Source organism: Lytechinus variegatus, chromosome 7, assembly GCF_018143015.1.
Source record: "Lytechinus variegatus isolate NC3 chromosome 7, Lvar_3.0, whole genome shotgun sequence".
Lineage (NCBI taxonomy): Eukaryota > Metazoa > Echinodermata > Echinoidea > Temnopleuroida > Toxopneustidae > Lytechinus > Lytechinus variegatus.
The window spans coordinates 4,488,978-4,508,933 of NC_054746.1; the positions used below are offsets into that span (position 1 = coordinate 4,488,978).

Here is a 19,956-nt window from a genome sequence, read left to right on the forward strand (position 1 = left end):
CAGCTATGGGAGTCATCTCAGTATTTCCATGATTTTAGCCTGCATGGATGCAGCTGTTGGTTATTGGGTTTGAATTATAATTAAATCGTCATATCAGTCCGCCGATGCATCCTTAAATAAAGTATACTTGACCTATTTATTTTAAGGCTGAGCCCAGGGGCGGGTCCAGGATTTTCCAAAGGAAGGGGGACACATTTTTAGAGGAAAATTTTTACAATCCCCTAAAAAATGTTTGTAACCAAAATTTCAGGACATGTCGACCACGAAAAAAGTTTGACAAGCCCCCCCCCCAACAAAAAAAAGTTTAAAATTTCAAGCGGGGACTTCTATAACGGCTTTATTACATTACAAATTTGAATTGTGTCTCTCACAAGGGGGGGGGGGGGGCACGGGCCGCCCCCCCCTGGATCCGCCAGTGGCTAAGCCCTTTCATTCTGCAGTGAACAGTTAGTTTTCAAAACAGCTACACACACTTTTATGTAACATAACCTATACTGGAATTGAGTGGGATCAGTAAAATCAAAGGGGAATCCATTCTTGGTCATAAAATGTTGTGCAAGAAAGGAGAAAAATAAATAAAACAGAATGGTGAAAGTTTGACAGAAATCGGACAAGCAATAAGAATACAACTTTCCCATAGGCCATGCACATGAACTTAATTTTCAGAAATAAAAATATAATTTGAAGTAAAATGAAGCTTTTAAAAAAAGAAAAGAAAAAAACTTTTAGCCATTTTACATTTTGGAGCACATGGAAGAGTATAGTCTTTGTATTACATCACATGTATCCGGCCAATTTGCATGGGTAAAGTGATTACCAGTTTTTACAACTTTTAAAATTCATCATAACTTTCTTATAACTTTTTCCGATAGTATTAAAACTTTCACCTTTGAACTTACTTGAATGATTTCTTCTTTTCCTCAAAAACAAGTTTTTATTTGTGTTGGATTCCCCTTTAAGGTGTTGACATCAACCACTGAAAAGTAAACTGAGTTCTCGTTCCATTTTGGTTGTCATTTTAGGCATTTTAAAAAAATTCATTCAGATCACGTCCTTCCAAAATATGCTTCACATCACAATCTGTTTCATTTACTGATTAATATACATTTCAGGTCAGATCGAATAAATATTGACTCTATGTAGGCCTATACAGGTTAAAAAACGTTCGAATAAGCTCCGCAGAGTGCTGACTTATTATCATTTACCCCCTATATTTTCAGAATTAAAGTATATCAGTGCTTCTATCATCACAAATTTGTCAAATTTTGCAGTGGTTAGTATAATACCATAAAGAAGAATGATCGTCGACTATACAGTCATAAACCCCTTATAATAATAATAATATATGTGATTTGTAATGCGCCAAATCCACTCGGCAGACTCGTGCCCAATTTGTAACTATGTCAAGTAACTTATTTGTAACTATGACAAGTTTTCTGACTACCATTTTTTTTGCGATGTCGCCATCTATAGCTTATGTCCCTCAACATCCATGAAACAGCAAACAGGTCAATAACAACGACAAAAATAAAATATGAACAATGACAGAAAAAAAGATTAGTATGCCCATGAAGACCAATCCTTCGCACTCGTGGCTCATCTGGGATCTGATTTAGCACAAGGGAAATTTCAGACACTATCAAGCTATCATTTTTTAGCTATTTTTTTTAAAACAATAAACTTTTGTCAGGGTGAGATGGCGCTCTTCATCTTACTCACTTGAGCACCATAATTCATTTTTACTTGCCCTGTTGTATGCATGCAGGATACACTTTTCTTGCTGCTCAGTGTTCGGTTAAAGATTATTTCCCGGGTCTTTAAGTTTTCTACTTTACCCATAAACACAAAAGTGTCAAATTTCAATCATGCACTATAAAATATCGGGTCCGCTTTGCCAAAATTTTAAACAAATTCAAATGTGGTTTGTATTATAGTAATTTAATTGTATAGAAGATGAAATTTTGTGTCCGTTATGTTCATTTATTGTTCGATTATAAAAAAATAAAGGTAAAAAAGAAAGAATTCTGGTCAAGGAAACCGTTTTAATATCTCATATACTAGTAGGGCAAGGGTTAGAGGGGTTATCAATAGCAATTGCAAATGATGGAGATAGCAATATGACACTCCTATCCTGCATTCCTGCAAAATATTGTGGTTTTCATGTTAAACAAAAAAAAAAGTGAAAATGTGATTTAATTCTTTCACATCAGTTCCAAATCGGGACGGTTCTGCAACACAAAAATACTAAAAAAAATAATGAGAAAAAATTAAATACTTCATATTTCATATTATCTAATGACATATAGTAGTACGGCAACTTTCCAAACTCGGTCGCTCCAAATTAAGTTTCACTCAAAGATTTCACAGTGCGGTGTGATCATCGCGTTGGCAAATGAAACGAAGGAAAGGAAACCTCGGATTTGCACAGACGCCAAAAAAAGTTGTTTTTCGTAGTCAGGAACTGCGAAATCTTGACTCTGCGAAAAGATTATATTTTATACTGAATTAATCATGATATATTATCTTTATATGCTATTTTCATCAAATGAATGATCGGATTCATAACTGCAGTTTAAGGTGATGATTAAGTGTTTTGCCGATGTATATTTCTGTAGTTTTATGGAGTGATTTGTACAGACCGGACGAAATTAGCATCTCTCTTCTGTGGATCTGGCTCTGTGGCCGCAGACGTTATACCACACAGGCCGCCCTGCACTCGCTGGTCCGCCCGCGCCTTTCCGTAAGGCGCTGCTGAGTTCGTCGTCGGGCGTTTTGCCAGTAGATTGACACTGCACCGACAAGTGACAGTGACAACAAGTCACGAATACGAAGACGGAATTAAGCTAAATTTACCATGGATTGGGGTGAAAGTGGTCAAGTGGATGAGCTTGAAAGCAGCTTCAGCGATCTTGGATTGGAAAGGTCGATCACAAGTGGATTAAAGGTAGGCCCTAACTAAGTCAAATGTTTTGTTTTATTTGAGAGTTGAATGGTGGAATTAAAAAAAAAAAAACTTAAAACTAGAGTCATAGAAATCTAAAACACATGTGGGAATCCAGGGGCCGTATTCTGAAAATTGCCTTAAGAGAAATATTCTTGTATCTTAAAGAGTTACAATAAAATCCGTATTCCGAAAATTCTTTTATCTTTTCTTGTGAATATTCTTGTAACTTTCGCTGAGCGCGTATATATGTCAGAGCTTGAATTAAGCGTAAAGTAAAAAACGGCGCATAAATATCCATTTGCGCAAGATAACATATGGAGATAAAGGTATTCTGAAAATTCTCGTCTTTGCATTTTGTTAAAGGTCAAGTCCACCTCAGAAAATTATTGATTTACATGATTTAAATCAATAGAGAAAAATCAGACAAGCACAATGCTGAAAATTTCATCAAAATCGGATGTAAAATAAGAAAGTTATGACATTTCAAAGTTTTGCTTATTTTCAACAAAATAGTTATATGAACGAGCCAGTTACATCTAAATGAGAGAGTCGATGACGTCACTCACTATTTCTTTTGTTTTTTATTGTTTGAATTATACAATATTTCAATTTTTACGAATTTGATGATTAGGACCTCATTGCCTGAAGCACAAAATGTTAAAATAATGGAATTCCACGTGTTCAGGGAGGAATGAAACTTCATTTCACATGACAATGACGAGAAAATAAAAATATTTTATATAATAAAATACAAAAGAAATAGTGAGTGAGTGATGTCATCAATTCTCTCATTTGGATGTAACTGGCTCGTTCATACAACTATTTTGTTGAAAATAAGCGAAACTTTAAAATGCCATAACTTTCTTATTTTACATCCGATTTTGATGAAATTTTCAGTGTTATGCTTGTTGAATTTTTCTCTTTTTATTCAAATCAAGTTTTTGTTGGGGTGGACTTGTCCTTTAACTTCTTTGCAAAACTTACAAGAGGTAGGGGGCTATTGTAACTAATTGTTGCATGTGATATTTCTCTGTCTGCGATAATTATTTCTTGCTGCATCCCACAAGAACATCATGTTTTACAAAAGGGGACATTCCAAAGACATCATAACGACGGATTGGTAGACTTTTCAGCAATTAAAAATTGGTCTTCAAGACAAATCTTTTCATAAAAAATATGTCTTTGAGAAGATCCACATTTATTTTAGCACAGAAGCGCACAAGTATAAGCGTGGGGGGGCACAAGGGAAATTACGCCTCTTTTAAAAATGTGCTTCATTATTTTTCAGAAGAGACGCTTCTATTGGTTGACCTAAGCATGTAACAAGCTTACTGATTGGTTGATGATGAAATATTGGACTTGTCAGAGATAAAATATGGGACGTCCTAACAGAGTTAAGACTACATGTATTTTCAGAATAGCAATTTAAGAGAATTTTAGCGAGCTGTTATCTTGTTGACTTACAAGAAAAGTTAGAACAATTTTCAGAATACCACCCCTATGGTTTGAAAAGTAGAGTAGTCTACATGTAGCTCTTCATGCATACCAAATTATCGCTTTATTCTAGTCTTGAGGACTCCATGATGATGTTTTTTAAAAATATTTTGACATAGATATATATGTCTTCATCAGGGAGTCTTGAACCCCGGCCATATATTTATAAGACTCATGTACACGAAGATGGATTTCCCCTGGAAATTCATAGTGAGAGGGTGAAATCGGTTTATAGGGTCGAATTCTATTTATGAAACTTCTATTTATGAAAGATTTATAAAAATTCTATTTATGAAAGGCACCAAATGCGTATAAATGGATAAAAATTATTTCACTGTACATGGTGAAATGAGACGTTTCTTACCAGACCCGATTTCCTGTAGATCCCTCGATCCGTTCGTCAACTAAGCAAAGACAATAGGCCTGACCCTTGAACCGCTTCGTGATGAACTACATCTGATTAGCGATGCAGTTTTGACGAACAATTTATAAATAAAAAATTAATATTTCACAAATACTAAAATTTAATATGTGATTATAAATAATTTGTATATATATACAAATTATTTATAATCATGTATTAAATTTTAAATAAGTGAGTACTGTACACCGGAAGTCTCAATAAGTTTGGGGGGATGTGTGTACTACATATGTGGTGGTGTGACTTAATTCGCGCGTTACCTAATTTTACCCACAGGCAAGGTCGAACGAACATATCTAATTAATATCTTAAAATACTGATATCACCAACAGAAAAAGCGACCCAAAATTACTCAGTATGGTAATTTTCTTGTAGGTAAGGTCTCAATTTGTGAAAATATTTGCAAAACATCTGCAAATTTTGTTACCATTAGCATCCGCTCTGAGAAAATCTGATCTTCTTGAAAAGTGACAGTTTGCAAGCAGAGGTCTCCAAATAAGTCTGGTACATATGTATTTACATGTATGATTTTGATTAATTTTGTGTGAACTGTTAGATTTTTATATTGAAAATCTACTTCATGAAATGATAATTTTCAAAATGTGTGCAAATTATGATCACCCCATCACGTAGACAGCTGGCAGCCGTCTGTTTCGAGGAGTTTTATAACATTTAAAAAAAAAAAATTTCTCCTCATACACAGACGGCTCGCTATCGTGCAGCCAGCATTAGGGGACTTGCAATGCAAAATCCCCCCCGTCGGGACTCTTCAATTTTTGTCTTTAATGAATAAAAATTTTGAAAATTAATGCGACCAGAATGCAAATTTATATTCCCTCTTGGCATTAATTGCCAAAAAACAGAGAAAAATCAAGTTAAAAGGAACAAAAACAGTGACTTACCTCGGCTGTCGCGCAAATTCACTTCCCCGTTTTATCCGATCTTAAGTACATAAACATATGGCCGTTGAGTCCCCTGTACAGATCGCGCTAGAACTTCGGTCTCTGTATTTGGTGAGTGAAGCCAACGGAGTTCAGCTGAACAACCAAAATAACAGAGACCGAAGCTTTTGGTCTACCCATCACGTACATGTATGAAACTCTTCCCTAAAGCGAACGCTTATGGTTTTGCTGAAATATATTAAGCTAATAAAGTCTACTTGTACCTGTATGTGTTCAATGTTACAATTTGAAATAATTTTGAAGAAAAAGCACCATTTTTAGGCATGACTCTAGATGTTGATTGGTTCAATTTCATTTGTATTTTATTGGACAGACTGCTGAAGAAATCGAAAGTTTAACTGTTGATGAACATTTGGGAGATATTGACAGAGCAGTCTTTTTACTAAGGTAAGTACTAAGAACTTGTATAGATCTAGGCTATGTATTTAGATGTCATTATTCATTAAACAAAAATATTTTTTTAATACATTGTATGGCTTTGAGTTTTGATTCTAATAAGATATATAGTATATTTTATCGTTTAAGGCTAGGCTGGCATTTAATTCAGGATTCTTGTACAGACAGACATTTAAGATTTTAGTTGTTGGTAGACTGGAAATTGATATAAATGAAAAAATTGCCTTTAAACCAACCATATATATACATCAATGCAAGTTAGACCAATATTTACTAAGGACATTGTACATGTAACTGTCACATTTGGTAGTACCGGTATATTAAAGAACATTAGCTCCAAAGGTTAGGGAGTTGTTAGTGTATGTTCAAGGATCAGTTGCTAGGTTGTAATACTCTCATTGTGTGCAATCCAGTCAATTTTTTTTTTAATATTTGAGCCTTTTAAGACTATTTTTCACAACATGCTGCTTAAATCTGCAAGGAGCTTCTCTAGATTCATTCATGATAGAAGAACTGGCTGAGGTAGGCGCCATGCTTACAGTGTAAATAAAATGAAATGAACTGCTCAGCAGATTATAGGGGGAAACAATAATTTGCTGCAGTTGGAGGTACCATACGGGTGATTCTACACCAACACAGTTGGTGCCTTGGTGGCATTACATATTTACATGTCAATTGTCAATTTTGGTATTATATGGTACATGATCAAAGAAGAAAGGTTTTTTAATGTTGCATAAAGAAAGGAAAAGCAGAGAATTGAGTATACATGTACTAGCTTGAGATTATGCCAAGTACAAGTTTAGAACTAAGTCCACAGAGAAATTGATTAATTTGATTTAAAGTTATAGGTTTGATATTATGGGGGGGGGGGGCTAGCAATAAATTTTCATTGTACATGTTGTTGAGTAACGAGCACCAAGATTTTTTCTTTAAATGCTACATTTTTAGTCACTTTATGAACATTTCTGAAAGATTGTACAAGAAAATGATTTTTTTGTGTGATTAATGGTAGTCCAAATTAATCAGAGTAGACAAATGCTAATTAACAAACAATATCATAAGTTTCCATCCAAAATCACTGATATCATAACAGTAGGCCTATGATTATTTGTAATCTGACTCCAATACAGTTGTACTTGTATATGATATTTATATTTCTTCTTGTAACTTATCTTTTAAAATACTTGGCCTCATTAGTGACAAAGCCTCATCCACATATGTACATGTACATTGTGTTTGGTGATCCTTGTCTGTAGCTTCAATTCTAAATGATAAGTATTAAAGGCAGCTTGTATGTATAATTTTCACTATGTTAATTTTAGTATAATGATGATACAATTACACTGAAATGTGAAGCAATAAGGATAATTAGGATATCTATTATGCTTAAATTTCTGTAATCGTTAGTTAAATTGTTAGGTAGTCATTGCTAGAATGTATTAGTACACTCACCATTTTCATTCTTAATAACATGTTTCTATCTATCTAGACTAGAAGGGGCCAGACTTGACTAGCATTCATGCTATTTTCTGGTTCATATTATCCTTGCTTTTTTATGTATTCATAAATTATTGTCTGTAAACTTGTAAATTGGTATTATCATTGCATTGGATAATAAATAAATTCATTCATTCATTCAATTCTAGAATTTTAGAAAGTGACAATTGAGGTTATGGGTTTGAACCATACAGTACTCATATTGGTGGAATGTCAGTTGTGCTCAAAAGTTAGTGAACCCCACCACTAAATGCACTCCTTCATGCTGAGTGTTGAATGCAGACAACAACACTACACTGTTCGGAGATCCCAGAGAAACAAACAAACATTATTGAATGTAATATTTTATCTGACTTCACTATTAATTATCTAAAACATGATAGAACATGAACTGATTATCTGGTAAGGTTCTTTAACTTTTTAGCAGCATTATACATGTATGTACTGTAAGTGTACAGTTGAATGTAAAGATTTTTTTTCTCTTTTTCTTTTGTCCAAGAAATGAAAGGCTGGAATATTTTGAAGGGCAGCCAGCGTACCACAAGTTCTATTCTTGATATAAGGAACCCAAAATAGAAAGTGATAAATCTGTGTAGTATGTTCTATGTGTTTACTTTCTTAATTTTTGTGCATTATATTTATAATGAAAATAAACATTAGCAAGGGATGGTCATTATGTATTTTCAAAAGCTGAATAGTACCTCTTGTCTTCTTGAGATATGTTTGTGCTAAAAAATGATAAAGCCCTTCTGTTTCTGAAAGGCTTGTACACTTTGTTTTATTTTGAACAATCCTGATAATCAATATTAAAGACCAATGACCCTTTAGGACCAACACCTTATGTTGAATGGTATTGATCTTTTCAACTGTCACCTCTTGTTTCAAGGGCGAGTTCTTTCAAGGGAGACAATCAATTTGCATAATCATCTTATGGTCTGCATTTGATCAAAGAGATGAAAAGAAAATGATGTCAATACACAAGCTTGGCACACTTGTTGTGTTTCACATGCTACATAGTGCACTGAAGAAACATTTGACTTTCTTCCAAACTACATTTATGCCCCGTTTATACTGCGCTTTTCCATGGTAAACTTCACTGGCGAACTTCGCCAGAGAAGGGGAAAGTGTCCACTATGAAAGGTACACAGGAGAACTTACCTGGCGAACTTCTCCACCTCAAGAAGTGGTAAACTTCCCCGGTGAAACTGAAAGTGGGGAATACGTGCCAGAGAAGTTTGCTGGCGAAGTTTGGCGGGGGAAAATGAAGAGGCCAGTTTGAAAGGGGTATTAGTTTAAATGATTTGATTATTACGATTTATGTCTATCCCTCTTCTACATGGAGTTGGTTTCTACTCAAAGTCACTTTTTAGATTTTGGTATTCCCTATTACCCTAATGTCACTGGCCCACGTATGAACATGGTAAAAAAAAAGGATTTACCTAATTATAAACATATATCCTGAAACTTGTACATGTATGATGTGGATGATAGCGAATTTTTAGATGCACATACAGTGTCTGTTATGATTTTACAGGAACTATTATTTGGCGAGGTGCCATGTCAAAATAAAAGTATGTGCATATAATTTTTATATGAAACCACATATAAAGTGTGGATTTGGCTGAAAATGTTGGCTAAAAATTCATATACAATCATCATCGTTGTAAGATACATGTAAGTGTTCAAAAAAGTTTTTATTTTTAAAAAGAGAAATAAAAAAGAAGTTCCAAGATCTAAAAAGAATGCTCGATATCCAGAAATTCAAAATTCATTTTTTTTCTCAAAGAATCAGCTGAAAAGCTATTCAACAGCCACTGCTATCAATGTTATTAAGATAAGAATGCAAGATGACACTGAAGAATAATTCACAATGATTACAAAGCTTTAGATGGGCTTTCATATTTTATCACTTTAGAGCACATCCACACAAAGTTACCTACATGTAAATGTTAGTCATCTGGTTTTCTTTTACTTTGGTGATTGTGCATTTTCTGTCAGGACCTTTAGCACATGATGCAGCTATTTTCAATAGAGATATATTCTCCATCTCAAAGTGCTATATCTACATGTGTTTGTGAAAATAAGAACATGCTACTTCAAAGTAAAAAAATAATTGTGATGATAAAAATGTTCACAGACATAAAAGAAGAATATTTTGGCTCTGTAGGAATAGACTATGGGTAAATAACCTATAAAATGGAAATAGGACTCTGATGTTTGTTGGTAAGGGTTTGGCATTCAAATAGGCAGCTTATCCACACTCAGCATACTTGTTGAAGCTGGTACAGGGCTTTCTCCAACATCATTGGAGCGTCAAACCCGCCTTTGAAATGACAGCCCCATTGATGCTAGGTATTCTCATTGTTCACAATAATCAATACCATCCCATTTCACCTGTAGGAATACAATGCTACTTGACTCTATTCAGATTCTTCATAATCAACTGGAGGTACTTCTTGGATATTAAAGTGTGTGACCTCATGAAAGTAATACCTGGGGGTTGTTTCACAAAGATTTAAGTATGACTAAGGTCGCACTTAAATACCGACGCGTACATGATATGCATCGCGCGGTGTTATTGATAGACACGCAGTAGTGCGCATCCTCATGACCAATGCGGTCAAGCCTTTCATACCGTACGCAAAAAGTTATTTGAATGCGACTCTAAGTCATACTTAAATCATTGTGAAACACCCCCGGTGGGTGTTTCATAAAGCTGTTCATAAGTTAAGAGTGACTTTAGGAATGACTGGTTCAACTGGTTTTACGATTGATTATACATTGTAGTCAATGCAATCAGTTGTTTAAAAAATGGTTCTGCGTTCATTGCTAAGCTTTGTGTTACAGCCCCCTGGTGCCTGCATGATTTTTAAACATTACAAACCTTTTCGTGATTTATAAAAACTGAAAAAAAATCCTCATTGATATTTCCTGTAATCTTGTTTTCAATTTGGGTATAGAGTAAATTAAACTTGCATATAAGTTAATATTCAATAAGTCACCAGAGTCAAACCCGTATTGGAGACCAGAGGCCCGTAACACAAAGCGTAACAATGATCGTAGAACATTTTTCTACGATTGATTGAGTTGAATACAATGTATGATCAATCATGAAAATCAAGCGTACGATTAATCGCTAACCTTTGTTCGCGATTGATCGTACGCTTGATATCTACAATTGATTGCACATTGTAGTCAATGCAATCAATTGTATAAAAATGTTCTATGATCATTGCTAAGCTTTGTGTTATGGGGCCCATGGCCCTGTCTTAGAAAGAGATGCGATTTCCTTATATATGAGGTTGATCTGATCAATCACAACTTGTAAGACTGGACCCAGATTATGCGTATTCCTCTTTTGCATGTACATGTTAGCTGAATTTCTTCTAAGTCAAACCAATGATTGTGGTCTTAAAGGGAAATGAAACCTTTGGAACAAATAGGCTTGTGTAGAAACAGAAAAATCAAAGAATAAGAATAAAGAAAATTTGAGAAAAATCGGACAAATAGTGAGAAAGTTATGAGCATTTGAATATTGCAATCACTAATGCTATGGAGATCCTCACATTGGCAATGCGACAAGGATGTGTGATGTCACTGATGAACAACTTTCCCTTTGGTGGACTATGAAATACCCTCAAAATGTGTCTTTTTACTTTTTCTTATGATACAAATTCTTTATCTATGATGTATTCTTAAAAAATATGTATTACATGCCCTCATGTAGACAGAACACATGATTTATGGATAGATGTGATAAAAGAGGCAATTCTAGTGAAATATATACTAAAGTAATGGGGAGAGTTGTTCACAAGTGACATCACACATCTTTGTCGCATTGCCAATTTGCTATCTCCATAGCATTAGTGATCGCAATATTCAAATGCTCATAACTTTCTCATTATTTGTCCGATTTTTCTCAAACTTTCGTTGATCTGTTTCTTTGATTTTTCTGTTTTCACACAAGCTATCTTGTTCCAATGGTTTCATTCTCCTAGAGTCAACTCAGAAAAAGTTGCACGTACGGTAGTTTGTGGAAAGATCCATATGAACTGATCTCCTCTACATCAATTTGTTGCTTCACCTACATGTAGGGCCAATTGTTTAACATTCTATTTGACAAGGACCCTTGAAGTAAAAGAGAGATGTGAAAACTGTGCCTAGCATTGAATGAACCTCTTAATTCTTGTCTGTCACGTATTCTAGAAATACATACTGTAGATGAGGTTCTATTCTTTAGGCGGTACTGCACCATCCCGAGTTTGCTCAATCTCAAGATTTAAGCCCGATCGGCCCTCTTCGCGATTAATCTCGAGATTCAAGAAACCCTGTCTCCACCATCGTAAGAAGAGCGATTCCTGCTCGAGCGAGGCATCGATGCATTATGGTCTGACGCCGTGAATAAATAATCCAGAGTGCGTCTGCACCTACCAATTAGCATGATAATTCGTAAAATAGCGTGCTATTTTGCAAATAATCCCAAGTTGACTTGGGATTGCAATCTAGAGATTAATCCTATGAACTAGCACGATAACTGCGTCTCAGTTGGAAATAATCTCGAGATTGTTCTAATCGGGATAATGTGCCGGATCAGAAATAGCGCACTAATTTGAAAACTTGGGATGGTGCAGACGGCCCTAATGAATGTATTTCTCCATTTCAATGAAAGCGTTCATACCTGATAATATTATGACCAATAATGGGTATGATGTCTTATTGAATTACAGCTCTGGGCAAGAAGTGCAACGATTAAGTGTCATTCAGAACCTACCCAACCTCCTAAAGAACAATAATGTTGATGCTATGCGCAGAGTCGTACCCAAAGTCAGGGTAAGTTTATTAATTCCCGATTGGGGGTTGTTGTACTGTATTCGTGAATGTAGAGTTTTTCTTATCATTACACAGAAACATAATCTACAGGCAAAGGAAATTTGAAATGCTCCAGCTCATTTAAAGAAAAAATAACATATGTGGCTGTACATGAACATTAGGTTGTATTAAATCATGGACCTACATGTAGTAGGTCCATGATTAAATAATGAAAGATTGTGTTTTATGAAGAGTATAGCAAGCTGTGCATTTTGTTTTAAAAGAATGTGAGGAATGCTAAATCTGATTACATGAAGGCCTACATGATCAAACAGGAAATAAATTTTGCTGAAGGCCTGCTATTATGAAGCCATTATAAAAATACCTGCAGCCTTCCAAACTAGGGAACTGCACCTAGATGCTGATGAAGGTATACCAGAGTCTTTGGAAACTTACCTAGGAGTGGTACTACAATATGTCCATGTTTGTGATTACAGCTTTATCAGATAATAATGTTGGAAAGCAAATATTGGCATTCCATAGAGATATGGTAAGTGTCAAATGGGTGTGATGAGGGAGGGGTATATATTTGAATGCCTTTTTAGATTGATTAGCCTTTTAAAGATGTTTTTCAATGTGGTGGTTATCAATTCTTTCTATCTGAAATAAATGCACTTCTGTATATTAAAGGGTGTGTATTGCATCATGGAAAATGCCGTTATGATTTATGTAAGTTTGAGATTGTTGAGTTGACCCCCGCTCCTCCCTTTTTTGGTCTAATTTATTAATTTCTATGATTCCTGTGCAGGATGTGTTACACTTAGCGAGCCAAGACCTCCAGGAGGCAGCCGCAGCAGCATTTGTGAAGATAGCGGAGGACCAATCAGTGCCGCACCTTACCTATGCACAGACATTCCTACAGACGATCTTACAGAATGCTGATAATAGAGACCCAGGTCAGTTTCATACAACACAACATTTCAATTGATATCTCCACCATGACTGTTTTACAGCGCTTTACAAAGAATCAAATACTCCTAGAACATAATGAAAGAGGATAAATGATTTCAGTTGATTTTACTTTCTTTCTCAGTTGATTTCTTTCAAGAGAAGCCATCATATATTCTGCTCAGTTTATGCTGCATAAAGAGACAAATTTAGTTTAGAAATGTGAATGAATTAAGTTTTGAGTTCCTTAAGAATTTCAAAGCTTTACTTTTTCAAGCAATCTGAGCTATATTTGGCAGATAGGTTTTGAATTTAAATATAAAAAGTTTCCAATGTAAATGTAATTTTTATTACATTTATTATTACTTAATACAAACCATCCTGTGTAAAAGTTTTATAACAAATATTTTTATGAAACTCCACTCAAAACTTTGTTAACAATTCTAATATCCATAGAGCTGTATTTGAACCAAGTTGAATCAAGTTCTATTAGACATTCAGTTTTTAAAATTGAGTGCAGTACCTAGGGAGTCACAGAGATGGTACATGTATGTATCCTAAAATGATGATTCATTCATCAAAGGAATATTGATTTCATGTGTGAATAGACTTATCTTCTTGAGACGCTATGAGCTTCTGTTGAATTAGAAAACAGATCAATACCAACTCAGGGTGTGTTTATGCTTCCATTGCGAGGACAGAATCAGCGATTTCAAACGTTGATTCAAAACGCCGATCGTAAACGTGGTTCTGGGAGTGCTGTTTATGCTCAACTTTTCAGAGCAAATCATGATCTCCAGCTGGCTTCGCATCGTAAAGCGAGGTCAAATTGGGCGCGCCTTTTTTCGAAAGTTTTTTTTTCCGATTGTTGTTATTACGTAGAGATAACATGGAGCAATACGACTGTATTTGCCCGCGGATTTTCATCTCACCGGAAGCATGTACCAAATGACGTCATTTAAACACGTTTACGATCATGGTTCTGTTTATGCTTCCCCAGAAAGCCTGATTCTGGTCAAACGATGTTTACAAACGCACCTTTTTGTGAGTTTACGATCGGCGTTTTGAAACAGCGTTTAAATGAAAGTAAGCATGGACGCAACCGTGTTTTGGACTAACCACGTTTGGAAACGCTGATTCTGGCCCGAAAAGTGGAAGCATAAACACTGCCTCTGTCTACCAACTTGCTGTCTACACTCCTGGAGAAATCCCAGCAAGTATTTAGCTTTGTACACTTACATCAACTGAAATATTTTTGGTTATACTTTTGTGTAGATACTTTATATTCCTGTGGATTCCACTAAAAAAAATGAAAGATTGAGAATATTAGCGTACTCTCATCATGTTAACAGATTACTTGTATTATTATATTTTTATTTGTAGATATTTCTGATTCGTGGTTAGAAGTCTTACTCAAAGTCATTGCACACCTTCCAAAGGATGTCCTCAAGAAAGATGTAAGAAAACAAGATTTTATTCAAACACATTCCCTTAAAATTTGTTATAAGCTTTACTATACGCTCTAAATTACATGGATTTAAATTAAATCCAGATTAGCTTTTCAATAGTGATCAATCAAACTGTGGATTCGATTTGAATCCTATAAAGATTTTTTTTGTTAATCTCAAAGGATTTAAATTCAAATCTGTACAGATTGAATCTAAATCATAAAGTATTAAGCCGATTAGCCGATCCAGATTTGTTCTAGATTCATGAAATTAAAAGTGTATTTGATGACTGCTTTCAGGGGGAGGGGGGTTCAGATGTGTTAGTATGTTAAGAGTGACTTTAAGAATGACACGCTAAACCATCGTCTATGAACATTTTGGTGTATACCATTTACCTCAAGACAGAATCACTAGTCATTCTTAACTTACGAACAGCTTTATGAAACACCCACCAGGCATGATGTCAAAATGTTTTTGATGATGGGGGTGTTTTAGATAATGCTTCGATTGCTAGAGGCTTGTTAGAGGAACTTGCCCCTAGGGAGCCCTCTTTCAATTGACAGTTGATTTGATGGCCATATCCACCCCAAGAACAAGATGATAAAAAGTATTGATAAAATGGGCAGTATGAAAATGAGGGATTCGATGATGTGACATGCTTACTATTTCTTTTATATTTTATTTTATGAAATATAAAATATTTAACTTTTACTTGATTTGATGACAAGAAGATCTTTGGTAAATAAAATTAATGATAATGATGACAATTGAGGAATCACATTAAATGTGTTGGCTCAGTTGATACTCCGTCTCAAAACCGGGAGGTCAGGAGTTCAAACCCCGGCCACGTCAGACCAAAAGATGTTAAAAGATGGGTGTTGCTGCTATCCTCTTTGGTGTTCAAAGATTAAAGGGATAGATCCTTGTCGATCTGGTGCTGCACAGCGGCTGCCGGGCCCATAATCAATTGGGCTCAGCAAATTTTCAGAGTATTTCATTTTATGTCTATTTCGAATAATAAAATATGGGTTTTGGGATTCTTTAAACAAATTTTATTATGAAATTTTCATTATAAGTTACAAAATCTGAGGTATTTCACACTTCTGATAATAAAATATCTAAATAAGGAGTGTATGACATCATGAGCTTTAATATATATATTTTTATATTGCCTGTGGATATGTTGAATATCACTGTTTTTGTGGAAAGCAAACTTTATAAAGACCATATTCATAACTAGTTGTTTTTGTTTTGTCTTTTTTTTAGAACATATGGAGATAGTCACATTATATGATATTGTTGCCAATTTGTAAATTACCAAACCTGACAAATTATTTTTTCTCATTTGATATCAGATTTTACAACAAATAAAGCAAACCTGTTCTCCTTTGCTTGTAAAACTGATTTTCCCTTCTTCCATTATTAAAACTGACTATAACAAGGTGGACTTCCTCCTTGATGCTTCTCCCTTGAGAATTCACAAAGACATCTTGTCCTTGAAATTCTTTGGCTTTCATTTCAAATCCTATTGTACTGTCTGTGTTTGTTCCCCTGTTCAGAATGATGTTTGTGATGCCATGTATTTTAGCTTGATTTGCATTGATTCCTTCCAGTATGAAGCGCACGAATACTGATATTTTTTCTGTTCCAGAATAGAACGTTTGTTTTCTGTCTCTCTGTCTCAGAATAAAGGACAAATAAAAACATACCATTTTTTCAATCAACTGTCACACCAATGCAAGTGGCAGGTATTTGTTTGTATTTTTATGAACCATGAGTGTCTAATCAAGCGTTATAAACAAACAAGATTAAAAAAATAATTCTGCAGCACAGCGGCAGTACAGTATTTTTGCTTTCAAATTATGAGTGGGTTCATATATTATTTTTATGGGCTATGATGAACATAGGCATTCCTGTGTGCATTGAAACTCAGCCATTCAAAACCACTATTAATGATGCTGAAGTCGGGATTTTGACATTGAAAGTGCTTGGTCATAATAAAGATTTATTTATAGGTCAACCATGCCTTTTGTGTCGCTATTCCAGGTGTAAAATTGATTTTTACTCTGTTTTTTTTTCTTTTGACAGTGATTAAATTGTAATGTGAAACTGAATCCATGAAATGATATGAAAAAAAGACAAGATGTGATGAAATGTTACATAAAGTTCTCTAACTGTATGTATCATCATTTAAAGGGTGAGAATACTTTAAGATACATAGGCCAATATGATGATTACATCTTATGAATTCAATGTCCTAAATGGGAAGAAGTTACTTCTTTTTATTACAGGACCTTCCTCTATTTAGGACAAGTCCACCCCAACAAAAAGCTGATTTGAATAGATTGAGAAAAATCCAACAAGCATTACACTGAAAATTTAATAAAAATCAGATATGTAAAATAAGTAAGTTATGACATTTTTGAAATTTCGTTAAATTTCACAAGACGGATGTCTGCACATCCTGGTCGGTATGCAAATTAGGCGACTGATGACATATCCACTCACTGTTTATTTTGTATTTTATTAAATACAAAATGTGAAATATTCTAATTTTCTCCTCACTGTCATGTGAAAGGTTTATTCCTCCCTGGATATGTGCATTACCATTGTTTTAACATTTTGTGGAGCAGTCAAGTTTGTCATTATAGTCAAATTTGTAAAAATTGAAATACTTGGATACTGCATAATTGAAACTTTAAAAAGCAAAGAAATTATGAGTGAGGGACATCGTTGAATATCTCATTTGCATGTCACTATGTGGTGTGTATTTCTATTTTGGCAAAATAGCGAAACTTCAAATGTCATAACTTTCTTATTTTACATTTGATTGGATGAAATTTTCAGCATCATGCTTGTTGGATATTTCTCTTCTATTGATTCAAATTGACATTTTTGTGGGGTAGGCCTAGACTTTATCTTTAAATACTGTAAAGACCACTGATGAAGCTGCATTGTATAAATAAGACTCATAAAACTATCGAAATGATATGTTCCAAATCAATTTTGTTTATGGTCTCTCTGTAGATTCTACCCATTGCTCTCAGTAAAGGCCAGCTGGCCCAGTCTGTTCAATCCCGTCTAGCAAGCTGTCGACTGCTGGGAAAGATTGCTACACGTTTTGACACCTTCATGTAAGTCCTTTTTTCACTCGCTTCCATTTCATTGAATATGTATCTATTGTATGAAGAAAGGAATAACACTGATTCCATTGAACAGTGGTGTGAGTCTTGTTTATTGTCATGCCTCTACAGGGTTACAAATTGGACTAGAAGTCAAGGGGAAATGAGAAACAGAATTTCGGTTGAAGTGAAAGATGGTGGAATCTGCAGGAGCAACATCAGGAAATTAATTTCATGTAGTGCTCTGTTTACCCAATAATCCTCAAGTGAAATGAATAATAGTGTGATACACAAGTAATTTATTTCTCTGTCCTTTTCAATTTTATAATAATAATAGGCATTTATATAGTGCCGTCTATCCAGAAATATTCTATTTCGAGGCGCGTTGTTATTATTACCCTGGCTTTAGCTCGAGCTGCCTTTCAGCGCTCATGCATTCAAGGAATTATTCCTGCTGGGTACCCATTCACCTCACCTGGGTCGAGTGCAGCACAATGTGGATAAATTTCTTGCTGAAGGAAATTACGCCATGGCTGGGATTCGAACCCACAACCCTCTGTTTCAAAGTCAGAAGACATATCCACTGGGCCACAACGCTCCACAAAAAAAAGAAACGTAATAAAGTCTTATTATTGAAGCATGGAAGAGTAGGAGTTCCATATTAAATGTTTTGTAGGATGGTGAAAACACTGACCAGTGCTTGTTTATTTCATAGCATGGTGGATGGGTTGATTGGGAGGATGCAGATTTAGCATGGTGGAAAGAGAGAGAGAGGGGTGGGGTGGGTTGATGATGGTGGTGGGGGCCGGGTATGTATCTTTTTAGTTCAAATAGAGCTATCTAATATATATCCTGAATATGAAGGAATCAAATAAGAAAGATTATCATACAACACATCATGTACATGTATATACTTTTCTGTAAATATTCTGAGCCCCGTCTTACAAAGAGTTACGATTGATCCGATCAATCCTAATTCTATGGAAATCCATCCACACCATGATTTTTTTCAACAAAAAATTGCCCAATATCCTTTGTATGCCAAGAGAAGCGCAGTGAATTTTCAAGAAAAGAATGAATGCATGAATATACATCACAGCTAGAAAATATTTTGAACAAACAAGCATATTAGATGTTGACGTTGCTGTAAGACGGGGGCCCTGGTGTACATGTACATAATTCACAACTTTCACCCTCCCTGTAAGAAAAAACAAAACATTGTACAAGTTATTTCTTCTCAATGTGAAATGGGTAAAAGTCTTTCTCTCTGAGATGTCTGTAGGCAGGTCTCACATACCAGACATTGTTACATTAAGGCTAGTATGAATAGAGATTTTTTTTTCGTACAGTAGGTCATATCCATGCTTGAGTTCAAATGTGGCTGTTGATATTCTATACCATGGAATATCAAGCACACTTTCCATTCTCAAACAGAGTTCTGACATGAAAGGCTGAAAGGTATAGATCAAGCCTTGAAATAAGCGGGCGCTGAGCGCAAATTCGCGCTCATAACGCCATCAATTGCGCCCATGAAGCCCCCAAATCATCAAAATTTTGACAACCGGGCGCAAATATTTTCCAGGTAATTGCGCCCGCCGTGAGTGAGCAGTGAAGCCATATCATACATGTAATTTAAATATCTGTAAAGCCAAAATCAAATAACTTTCAATTTACGATAAACACAGTTTAAAATTGCCAAGTGCGTCTTTTTTTCTGCACCATAAAAAGTGAGCTACGTCCGTTTTTTTTTCCCTGTAATACATGTGCGCGCGTTCTTCCGGTAGCGGTTTTTCCATACTTCACCATGTGCAATTTCTAATGCACACATTTCCAGTTGGGATGTCACAATTCTGTGATATAGTAATTCGAATTGCACAGGAGATAAATCCCTGTTCACAGCACATACGATGTGTAA

General features: G+C 35.1%; 1 protein-coding gene across 7 annotated transcripts in view; it reads left to right on the top strand.

Moving 5' to 3' along the window:
* The first annotated feature begins 2,425 nt into the window (after positions 1 to 2,425).
* Positions 2,426 to 19,956, top strand: part of LOC121418257 (serine/threonine-protein phosphatase 4 regulatory subunit 4-like) — a 67,128-nt gene continuing 49,597 nt past the window's right edge. For 6 of the 7 annotated variants that reach the window (XM_041612012.1, XM_041612017.1, XM_041612013.1 and 3 more), the window contains exons 1-6: positions 2,427 to 2,944; positions 6,135 to 6,208; positions 12,442 to 12,544; positions 13,332 to 13,479; positions 14,855 to 14,928; positions 17,947 to 18,053. In XM_041612012.1, coding sequence (XP_041467946.1) covers positions 2,855 to 2,944; positions 6,135 to 6,208; positions 12,442 to 12,544; positions 13,332 to 13,479; positions 14,855 to 14,928; positions 17,947 to 18,053 — 596 coding nt within the window. In that variant the 5' untranslated portion in view covers positions 2,427 to 2,854. Of the gene's footprint in view, positions 2,945 to 6,134; positions 6,209 to 12,441; positions 12,545 to 13,331; positions 13,480 to 14,854; positions 14,929 to 17,946; positions 18,054 to 19,956 lie in introns of all 7 variants that reach the window. The other variant, XM_041612015.1, reaches the window with a different exon arrangement.